Source organism: Chrysemys picta, chromosome 8 (genome assembly GCF_011386835.1).
Source record: "Chrysemys picta bellii isolate R12L10 chromosome 8, ASM1138683v2, whole genome shotgun sequence".
Classification (NCBI taxonomy): domain Eukaryota; kingdom Metazoa; phylum Chordata; order Testudines; family Emydidae; genus Chrysemys; species Chrysemys picta.
The window spans coordinates 11,300,256-11,312,358 of NC_088798.1; the positions used below are offsets into that span (position 1 = coordinate 11,300,256).

Here is a 12,103-nt window from a genome sequence, read left to right on the forward strand (position 1 = left end):
CTCTAAACTTTCTGAGGTTTGCCCATCACTCCAATAGCTTCTCTTTGCCTTGTGGCCAAACAGTGAGCTGGGCTCAAGCTGCTAAATTCAGATCCAGATTTCAGACATACCCAAGTCTTGCCATGTACAGATTCCAGGCTTTCATAGAATATCAGGTCTGGAAGGGACCTCAGGAGGTCATCTAGTCCAACCCCCTGCTCAAAGCAGGACCAATCCCCGGACAGATTTTTACTCCAGTTCCCTAAACGGCCCCTCAAGGATTGAACTCACAACCCTGGGTTTAGCAGGCCAATGCTCAAACCACTGAGCTATCCCTACTTTGTCTCAGCCTTTTAAAGATGTGGGCGATTCATAAAATACAGATCCAGATTCAGGTTTGGATTTTGAACATTCCACCACTCAGAGACTGCTTGGGGCCAGTATTGTGGTTTGGGCACATCTGTTTTATACTTGGCCGAATAAGTGATACATTAAAAAATGAACATATGTATCTTAAGACAAGGAAGAAGATAGACTGAGGTGTAGATTTCAGAAGGCTGTATTGGGTAAGAGAGGAAATCAGACCATACTGCCTAATTCAGTCTTTCTTTCTTTCTGGTAGATCTGTATATCTTCACAACAATAAACTTTCAGATGCTGGGTTACCTGATAATATATTCAATGGCTCTAATAACGTGGAGATATTGATCATGTCCAGCAATTTCCTGAAGTATGTTCCGAAGAACCTGCCTCCAGCACTATATAAACTACACTTAAAGGTAATGGAACCAACTCTGTGTATTCTCTTACATCTGGGATGCAGTTCTGTGTGTGTCTGAGATTTAAGCTGCCGAGGCAGGCCCATTGTTAGATTGTGCCTGCTAGGTTTGGGCTGAACTAAAAGCAAGCCAGAGAGTAGCCAATCTCCCCTGTACATACAAGTTTACTGGCATGAGAAGTGATGGCTGTTTTGCAGCGTAACAAGCTGTTTGCCTAGATCAAAATTCCTTTTTTTCTCTTTCCAAGGGAATTTATTGCTGGTGGCTGGCTGGCAGCCTTGCATGTCTCAATCCTGAGTGTAGCCAAACACCAGGCAGTCCTTGGACAGAGAGAGTGCACATTTTGTCATGCTGTCCTCACGTGTTGGAATCACACAGAGGGCAGATAAGAGATGAGATGAGAGGGCAGATAAGTTTCTAAGGCCATTAGGTCTTTGTCCTCTTTGCTGAGCCTGCCATGTGTGATGGTGTTTTTTCTGACATAGCTGCTTATCCACTAGGAAGGTACAGTCTTTGCTCACCAGATTATTTCACATAGGCTGTATCACCTTCAAGTAGCAATGACTTTTGGTCTCTACTGAACTGGCAACTGGAATATTTGAACCAGTAATTTTCCATGGCTGCAGCTAACCCTGGCAGAGGCATTAGTGGATGTTGTAGTGTAGCTGTGCTCCGGTATTATCTCAGTGTCATCTAATCATGATTAAAATCACGTGTCGCCCATTTGCACTAGAGCTCTCACCATAGCTAACATGGAGGAGCTGCGATGGTGGAGAATTCTGGATCCAGTTGTGCTTAGTGCTGACAATCCCTGGGAGATGAAGAGGGCCTTTAGCCTATTATCATCTCCCTAAGCTATGCAGTCCTTTGTTGCCTGCCCTCCTTTCCTCTCCTTTGAAGGTTTCACCGTTGATTCTCATGCAACACTTTTTAGGAACTAGTGTCTCCAGTTTAGAGAGAGGTAAAAACAAAGGGCCTAATCTTGCGAATTGCTAGACTCCTCCTGCAAGATGTTGAGTGCTCGCTAATCCCATTGACTTTAATGGGACATGTGGGTACTCAGCCCCGTGCACAATCAAGACAGAGTTTGCCCAGTGCTGGACTTTAACTGTCTTTCCTCAGTCAGCTGTGAGAATGGCAGTCTTGGGCCCTGTGGGGGAAAAGAGGAGGACTGGAGAGGGAAATGTGAGCTTTGTTTCCAAAAAGCGTCATCTGCTGGTAGCGACACATGAACCTGTTGTTTTGACCAGCCAATGGGAGAGCAACAATAAATGAGGGATAGCCGCTGGGAGTTGAAAGGGGAGAGGCAGGGTTCGTTTTGATGTGACACAGTCATGTGGTCTCTTTCCTCTATCTGATCACTTCGACACTGGTGTAGTCCCATTGATTGAGATGTTGTATAAGACAAGAAGCTGTCCCAGCGTCCGGTGCATTCTTCATATACTTGAACTGTTTTGTGTCTGCTAAATTCAACATTAGTGCCTTTATATATTCTAAAAGTGTGGGGGCCCACTTATAATTCCTGCTTGTAAATGAAATGCACCAACGAACACAACATTTTTAATGTTGGCTCAGGGCAACAGCAAAGGTTTATCTTTTGCTGCCTGTTGGCCATTCAGAAGCCACATTAAGGGGAGAAGGTAGCTTTCTGGAATCTAACTCTTAGGAACTGTACTTTCTGGTAGATAAGGAATATTGTTAGGATTGTAGAATTGGTTGGTCCACTTTATAGTGGAATCTGGTTTGCTGAGTCTAGATTCTTTGGCCAGGGTTGATTGATAGGTGCATAGATTTCTTGGGGGGGAAGGAATAGGAACCTGTACAGTAAGTAGGGCCTGTTAATGGGCTAAATCCTGCAATTCTCTTACTCGCTCTTCAGTCAAAACTCTTAGGGAATTGTGCCAGAAGAGTGAGTGAGAAAGGACTGCAGGATTTGGCCTAGTGTTTGGATATATTTCTCTCACAGCCTGATAACAGCCCCATGTAATATATCATATGCTAGTCCTACTGATTTTTCATTGCTTCTTATGCCCATGGACATGAGACCTATCGTGCTAGCTGCTCAGAGTTGTGCCTGATGATTCTCTAGACTCGGATATTCTCAGACTAATAATGCGCTTTCTGTGTCTATAGAACAACAAACTGGAAAAGATTCCCAAAGGAGCCTTCAATGAACTTGCGGGCCTTCGAGAGCTGTATTTGCAGAACAACTACTTGACTAATGAAGGGATGGACAATGAAACCTTCTGGTGAGACGCTGCTCTTTAAATTTGGCTATTTTTTCTTTACATGTACAAGAAGGTACAAGGTTTCTATTATAAAATGTGCCATTTTATTTACTGGGTCTATATGTAAAGGCCTAGATTCTGGTGCTGCCACCCAAATGCAAACATATTGAACAGTTTGAACTGGTATCAGACAGTGTCTTTAAAGAAAGGGCACCAATGATCCTAGCTCCCTGGTAGCTACAGGCCCAATCATGCAAAATCCCAGGTGCCTATTGGGAGAGGCCTAGAGTCATGCTGAAGTCAGTAAACGTTTAGGGCTCCACTCCTGTTGAAACCAAAGTGAGATCACTCAGCACTTTTCATGATTAGATCCGAGTGCCGTTTTCTGGACATTAAGGCTAGATCTTCAGCTCTGCTGATTCTCCTTTGTGCTGCTCTCACAGTGCAAAACGGACTTGAAAACTGCCCTAAGTTCAGGATTACCCTGGCATGGGGCTACCCCAGTGTAGGAGGAAAGCTGGAGAATGCTGTGTTTTGATACTTCCCAGAAGTAAAATGGCCCCTAAGGGTTTTTTACAAGCTGGTGCAATTTAAAATAGCCTTTTGGCTTCTCTATGCTGTGCCCTGGGTAAACTGAGACTCTTGGGATCAGTGTGTCAGAAAGCTACCTTTGCCTTCCCAGTTGTGTGGAGTACTTGACTGGCTGTACCTGAGGATCTGACTCGCAGTACTTGTCCTGCACATAACTTGCTCTGTACTCTATAAACCTGTCAGATTATGAAGAAAGGAAAATGCAACAACCCCTTTATTCTTCCCGCTACTATTTAGCATCCTCACAATTGCACAGTCATTTATCTGTGAGTTTGCTATTTTTATCTCCAGAATAATGTTGTGTGTAACATTTCTGATAAGGGTTGGATGAGCACAGCACAATCACTCCGGCTAAGCCACAGATCACCTTTCGCAGTGGGGATGGGGTTTGATCTTTTGCACTCAGTGGTCAATGAAGGTTGCACTACATAAATCCATATTTCCTGGGTAGAGTATACTGTTTGACTTGAGAAGCTATCCAGTTCCAGAAACATCTGCCTTGAAATACTGAGCTGGGAAATAATGCCACTTATCTGCATCCAGTTGGTATAAGTGGCTAGACTGAAGATTTGCTTTAGCTACAACTGAGTCCTTAGAATCTAGTTTGAATAGTTTACACAAAGCAGATCTGGCCTTGAATCACTTCCATAATACTAGGAGGTCACGAGAAGTTCGTAATCTTGGCATAGGTCTCTGAGCTTATGTTTCCCCCTTTGGTGAGAACAATTCAGCATCATCTCAAAGTCAAAACTTGTGTTTTTAGTGTGAAAAATACCCTTTTATTTGAAATGAGAGACAGGAGTTAGTGTCGATTGTGATGTAGTCATTTTAAACTGACAGCAGAACTTTTAAATTTTAATGGTCTTTCTACTGCATCTCTACCGGTCTTTCTGGTGGCATGCAATAACTTTGATCATTCGGCTGTAGTATTTTGTATGTGGTGTTAACAGAGAGAACTACCAAGCTGAAACGCAGATCTCAGCTCCCTGGCAGATGCTTATGGAATCCAGCCAGCTCTCCTGCAAGTGTAGCTGGTGCTTGATGGCACTGGATATCCCCTAGTGGCCAGTGAGGAACTACGTATTCTGCTGTCCCGACCAGGGATACAACATCAAGGACAGTAAGGGAAGTAGCAGGGTAGCCACGATGGGGGGGAGAAAGTCTTTTAAAAAGGGGGTAAATCCCCCAGGGAAACAGATTATTGTTTCACTTGGCAGTATGTAAATAGAGAATGTTTTCTTTCCTGCTTTTCCAAGGAAACTATCCAGCCTTGAATATCTAGATTTGTCCAGCAATAACCTTTCACAAATCCCGAGTGGCTTGCCTCGAAACATCGTCCTCCTTCACCTGGAGAAGAATGCAATTAAGACGATTGGCAGGGACGTCTTGATCCAAATTAGAAACCTTGAGTACCTTCTACTTCACAACAACAAATTAAAAGCCCGAGGGATCCACCCGCTAGCCTTCCAGGGCTTGAAGAAGCTGCATACTGTCCACTTGTACAACAATATGCTGGAAAGGATTCCCAGCGGGCTACCGCGGCGAGTGAAGACACTTATGATCCTTCACAACCAGATCTCTGAGATTAACAGGAATGATTTTGCTACCACTTACTTACTGGAGGAGCTAAACTTAAGTTACAATAAGATCACAAGTCCTCATATCCATCGGGAGGCCTTCCGCAAGCTGAGACTGCTGAAGTCCTTGGATCTTTCTGGGAACAACCTCCACACGCTGCCCTTTGGCTTTCCAAAGAACTTGCAGATTCTGAAACTGAAGGAGAACGACATAAGCACCATTCCAAGAAGAGCCCTGGCAGGAATGACAAAGCTGCAGGAGCTCTTCCTGAGCAACAATAAACTGAAAGTCAATTCCATTCACAGGGGAGCATGGCGGGAACTCAGCAGTCTCCAGGTAGAAACACCACCTTCTCTACTGTATTGATAATATGGATGTCCCTTCCTTATTTGCTTGGTCCAATTCAGTGGGCATTAATGGTAGATTCAGATTGGTCCTTATTTTCTAGGCCTGCACATTAAGTGCAGGACAGTCTAGAAAGGGGACATTATCTGATTTTAAAAGACTGGTGGCAGAGTTGTCCTCCTAAATAGAAAGACAGCTGCCATTGTACTGTTATCAGGGGAAACATAAGGATTTCTTTGGTCCTGGACTCTGAAGCTGTGTTATATTTTCAACGGGATATTAATGACTCATGCAGCTAAAACTCCATATGCCGCCATACAAATGCCACTCCCCACCCGCAAGGGTTTTAAATAAGCTTTATTGTGTAGAGTTCTGAAGGGAGGGACACTGGGAGGCAAGGAGTGCGTAAATAAAACAAGCTGTTAATGCACAAAACATTCATAGCAGCTTACAGTCAGACAAGCCAAGCTGTAAGATTTAGCAGCTCAGCTGGGTAAGGCACCTGGATAGCAGTTAGGAGGCCTGGATTCAATCAACTGCCTGTCCTTTGGTTAATTGTTAGGGACAGTTGAATAGAAACATAAGGCAGGCAGGAACAATCACAGTTGTGCTATGCAAAATGATCTTGCAGTTGTGTCAGTAGCTGAAGGATTTGTCTGCATTTCCTTTTAGGCAAGAGCCCCATTCCCTGCATTAAAAGATATTGCCCTTGTCATATGGCAACCATCCACTGTGCCTACATTAGTGCACTGTAAGGAGGGAGCGTTTGTATCTGCAAGCACCGCAGGGATAAGAGATGCAGAGCATATGTGATGCTGGTTATCAGCATAAGGGCTTCAGACATGCCAAGAATTTTGATTTGTACAGCAGTTCATCTCATGTTAGTTCTGCTCTTGAAGTCTATGGAGAAAATGGTGCATCAGATTTCAGGTGGTATAAATTGGCATAACTCCATTGAAATTAATGGAGCAATGTCAAATTATACTAGGTGAGGCTCTGGCCCATTATTTTTATCATACCTTCTTAATTTTCTTGTCAACTTGGTGCTTTTCATGAAGGCAAGTAAACTAAAGTGTGACTCACTGTATGTTTGTATTTCAAAGCTGGTTAGTTCAAAGATGGAATTTAGTTTCGAAGGATGATGTTACCAATGAAGATTACAGATGGTGGGATTGTTTCACTGTAGTACTAAAGACATTTATCCATCCTAACCCATCTGTTTTCAAACCAAACCAAATGCTCTTAAGATCTTGGAAGCTTTAATTATTAAGAAGACATAAGCTTCTGTTATCTAGGGGTCTGATTCACTACTACATAACTCTGGTTTTACGCCACTGTCACAGCACTGAAATTAGTGTCAAGCCAGAGTAATGCAGAGCCCCTTGAGTCCTACTACATTGTAAACTCTGTTCAAGAAAAATGACATTACTATAACAGGCCCATTTTTTCCTTCCAGTAGCCTCTAAGGACACTGCTTAAGGTTGCATTTGGCACATTGCATTTTTTGAGTGGCTTTATTACTTAGTTATTTCTCTTACAGCATACAGTAATTTATACTTCATTAAGGGGTTGACCTTGCAGTTCTTACATGAGTAGTCCTATTGTGGTAGGTTTGACAAATTGTAGCTGAGTAAGGCCCCGATCCTGCAAATACTTATCCACCTGCTTCACTTTGCACATGTGACTATTCCCACTGAAGTCAATGAAACTACTTGCATGTGCAAAGTTAAGCATTTGCATAAATGTTTGCAAGTTGGAGGCCTAAATCCAGAATGAATGTACTGAAGTCACTGGAATTCCAGATTTGCAGTAATGTAACACAGAGCAGTGGCCAGATATTATGGCGATTGGTGCTACACAAATATATCTTAGGGAGTTGGAGAAATATTTGGCCCATTTCTTTCTGTAAGACTACACACGTGAGTAAGGGTTGTGGCATCAGGCCCTAGCTAATAGCGAACACATTGGTCTGAAAAGTAACTTTGAAAGTGACATTTGAAAAGTAACTTTAATCAATGAAGTGTTTGAGAGAATATCATCCAAGGAGTTCTATGCATAATTGAAACCCAGTATCTTTTTCATTCATTTACAAACAGGCCTGGACTAACACATGAGGATAGGGATAGAGAAATGTAGGTGCCCTTAAAGAAAGCAGCATGATCTTTGATGTGATACTGCTAGATTAAATAGCTTTATGGGAGGACAGGACCCCCTACAGCTTTGGCTGGCCAGAATCCTCCCGGCCACATTGATCTTGACGTGAAACGAGGTTTGAAAACATAAAAATCCCTCCACCTTGAACTGAAACTGAACCGTTTTACAGGGTTGAAAATGCTCCGTTTCTCTCACACAAACACACACCAAAAAAAAGAGCCTTTTTTCAGGTGATTTCCTACTCAGATATTCAGACCCAGTAATCTGGGATAGGTATTGCACATGTACCTAACTTCTGGATGGTTACCCATAGTGATAGTGATCAATACCCATCCTTTTGAGATTCACACATCATGATCTGGTTCACCAGTAATGAAATATGCTTGGTGCTGCTGATGTCTACACTCATCTCTTCAGTTAATCCCTGACTTTGACTCTTCCTTTCAGATATTAGATATGGGTGGCAATCAGCTGATCTCTATTCCATCGGACCTGCCAGGATCCCTAGAATATCTATATCTCCAGAACAACAAAATCACCATGGTATCAGAGAATGCCTTTGAATCCACACCCAACATAAAGGGAATTTTCCTCAGGTAAGGGCATTTTCTACGTTGAGTCTGTACACAGGATGTTCTGCTTTTTTTTCTGTTTTGTGAATGCTTGCTTCAGGGGTGGGGGGAAGGGGAGGCATTTAAAATCCTAGCTTCTCCTATGGGCAACTTGATCATACTGTAATCCAGGGTGCAGCTAGGTTTATATGCTGTGAGAGGTCATGTGTGCACCGCATACACTCACTCGACTTTGAGTGCTGCATCCTTTTAAATTTCAGTGTTGATAAGAATGGGTCAGGCAGACAGATTAGAGAGACGGTAGGATGTCAATGTACGTGTTTGTCATGTGCCCAGATATAGCCAGGAACTAAAAGTTTGGAAGGTCTGATTTTAACTCAGTCAGCCTTGCCACTGATTTTCAGTCCTGAATTTCTATACTATAGCAAATAGAAGCTTGTTAGTGGTTTGGGGGCATGCATGACTATAGCTTTGCACAATGTGTGTGTGTGTGCGTGTTGCATTGGTAGTTTTGTGGGGAAGGGGTGAGCCCATGATATGATTATGATGCTTGTATGATCATGGGTGGCATAGGGAGATTGGCCTGGCCCTCTTAGAGGGAGTGGGATCCAGTGAACCTGGACTGATTACCTGCTGCCCAGTTGAACTTAAGGGGAGATATCCTGGCCTTATAAAGTGGGAGACAGCTGTGGGTTTGGTAGATTCCTGCAGACACTGCAGGGATTACAAAGGCTCCTGCAGGGCCCTATGTGAGCAATGGGAAAACACGATTGGGGAAGGTCTGTGGGGAAGGCCATACTCCAGGTATGGGGTGCTGAGAGAGCAGGAAGAGAGAGACCCACAGGGAGAAGGGACTATGTGACCAGCTTAGCACTGGGGTAAAAGAAATAAACTGTAAAGAGAGGACAGACCCTCAGAGAGGAGGGGCTGGGCCCAGCTGAAACTGGGATGAAGACTTTGTACGTGTGAGTTCTATTTTGAATGACTTTGTGCAGCACTTAATGAATTGGACCCCAGAAGGAGAATGTTCTGAATATATGGACCATGTGGACTTTTAAAGGGGCCCTGAGCGAAGGGGAAATTGAGGCAGACTTTTGCAGAGGCACCTTTGGCCACCAGGAGGTAACTTGGGAGTGGCTGACAGTTTGACAATTGATCTCTGTAGTATTGCAGACTGATCGTTCTAGTCCTGATGTTGTGTAATAACTGATTTTCAATAACCATTTGAAAGTGCCCTGCAGATCTTTTGGGAAGGAGCATTTTCAATCCTGTGGCAAAAAACTGAATCTGATTTCTATTATGTGGTGTAGCTATGTTGGTCCCAGATTATTAGAGAGACAAGATGGGTGAGGAAATATCTTTTATTGGACCAACTTCTGTTAGTGACAGAGACAAGTTTTCAAGTTTACACAGAGCTCTTCTTCAGCCCAGATCTGAGGAAGAGCTCTGTGTAGCTCAAAAGTTTGTGTCTCATACCAACTAGGGTTGCTACTTTTCCAATGGCAGGTAACCGGACCCTTGAGGCCCCCCCCCCTGCTCCGCCCCCCCCCCCAAAACCGCACTCCTGTCGCTCGGTGGATCGTCTCCATCCTCCATCTTCCCTTCCAGCTGGGCTCCCTCTGCTCTGGGGCTGGGATGAGAGCTGCTGCAGCCTGACAAGAAGCCCACCTACAGGTACAAGGTGGCCCTGGCTGAGCAGGGGCTAGTGTCAGTTAATGACCCCATGCCTCCTCCCTCCCCGCGGTAACCGGACTTTTGGTGTCTGGTCAGTACATCTGACTGGACACTGCCAGGTCCTCCTTTCGACCAGACTTTCCAGTCAAAAACTGGGCACCTGGCAACCCTATCACCAACAGAAGATGGTCCAGTAGAAGTTATTACCTCACCCACTGTGCCTCTCCGATTTCTAATATCTCCCATGAGTCTAAAGAATCTACAGTGCAGAGGAAACACATAATACCATACATTTGTTCAGATCCTGGCTCCAGTCATTATCGTTGCTACAGAGGTGGGGAGGAGACCCCAAAACCAGCATGCCATGCTTGCTGAAGACAAGATCTCTTACCAGTGGTAACAATCAGCAATATTACAGCAAATCTTTTCAACGTGGCCATTTGTGCACTTTGTGCGAAACATGCGGTGCCACATTCTCAAGTGTGCTATGGCCACTTTACACAGTTCAGGCTGCACAAATGGCCCAGATCACACACAAGTGACAGGGCCATGCAGACATATCCCCCACTACCATTGTCCTGCACTGAACAGAACTTGCCTGCAGAAGTGACCTGGAATGTAGGGATAGAAACCCAAAGTTTTTCAAACTAGTTCATGGCCTTATATTCAGAATTTCAAGTTTAATTAAGGACAGAGACTAGAACTGGGTGAAACTTTCAAAATGAAAAGTGAAACTCATCATCTTTCACTGCAAACCCCAAACTTGGGCCAAGTTCACTCACTTCTATAAACTTTTCAATGAGTAAGTTTCATACACGCCTGGGACAATTTATTGTGTTTCCTGAGCTCTGTTCAAATTCAAAACTCATGAGCATGAAAAGCTCTACAAACCAAGAGGTCTCCGTTTCCCACGGCGCTGACAGAGACTTAATATTTTCCCATCCTTTTGGCTCAGGAAAAGATTGCTTCTTTGCTTTGTAAACCACTGCAAACCTTTAGATACTGATGTCTATCCAGGATGCAATTTAGATTAAATAGCATTGAACTAGAAACTCCACCAGACCAAGAGTTTGTTTTTTAACTATATACTTGGTAGGTGTAATGGGCCACATACTCATCTCATCTATACTCGGCATAAATCCAAACTGTGGTGACTAACTTAAATGGAGTTACTCAGGATTTACACCAGTGCAAGTTAAATCAGTTTTTGGGCCAGTAAACCTATGTATTTGTATTATTCTGAGAGACTGATGTTAGCAATACTGCTCAGACAAGATTTATAAAACCCCTAGATAGTACGGAATATTTGATTAATCTGATATTTTATCCCTGCAGTAATGTGTTCAAAAGCCTGGGATATGCATGGCATAGTGAGCTTTATACGGTCTGATCTTATTCCTTTAAATGCAATTAAATTGCTTTGTGTAACCTACAGATCCGAATAATTCCTTCCTGGATAATTTTATTTGCTTACTATGCAATAATTTAAAAGCCTGCTGTCTGTGAATCCAGCTGCTCAGGGTTCTGAGAATTTAGTGAGAACTTGGATGCAGCTCAAAAACCAAATGTATATAAAAGTGTGTGTATATAAAACAAATACACTAAAATGTCTTGCGATAGTAGTTAGTAGAAGGCCTTGTCAGCCTAAGATATATTTGTCAACAAGAAGCCGTTAGTCATCATACCATTGTAAAACTATGGCATGTGCATCTGGGAATATTTAAGAGAATACAACAGTGACCACATTCAAGAGTGATGGGCCACAAAATAGACATGAAGGAGCTTTAAAAATACATACTGTATGTTTACATTGTTTACAGATTAACAATTGTTGCACTTTGTTGTGTTTCTGCAGGGAGCCTTTGATTCAATATTTAAGGGGGGGAAATCTAAAACTATCAACAGATGTTATTGAGTCTTATAGACAAGCACACTATACTTTGAGAGAGACATAGTAGGTGAGATAGTATCTTTTATTGGACCAATTTCTGTTGGTGGAAAGTACAAGTTTTCAAGCTTCATAGAGCTCTTCTTCAGGTTTGGGGAAGGAAACCAGAGTGTCTGAGCTAAATACAAATTGGGATGGATTGTTAAGGGTTTACTCACCCTGTAGGAGATCACTTAAAATGAACTGGGCCATTTAGGGTTAGGCAGTGTTGTGTGTTACAAATTGTTGTAATGAGCCATAAAACCAGTGTTTCCG

The 12,103-nt window shown here is 43.1% G+C and overlaps 1 protein-coding gene across 3 annotated transcripts in view; it reads left to right on the top strand.

The window, feature by feature from the left end:
• PODN (podocan) overlaps positions 1 to 12,103 on the top strand; it is a 34,745-nt gene that overhangs the window by 18,312 nt on the left and 4,330 nt on the right. For all 3 annotated transcript variants that reach the window (XM_005284830.5, XM_065555364.1, XM_005284829.5), the window contains exons 6-9: positions 602 to 758; positions 2,892 to 3,007; positions 4,834 to 5,491; positions 8,102 to 8,250. In XM_005284830.5, the coding sequence (XP_005284887.2) occupies positions 602 to 758; positions 2,892 to 3,007; positions 4,834 to 5,491; positions 8,102 to 8,250 (1,080 nt within the window). The remainder of the gene's footprint in view (positions 1 to 601; positions 759 to 2,891; positions 3,008 to 4,833; positions 5,492 to 8,101; positions 8,251 to 12,103) is intronic.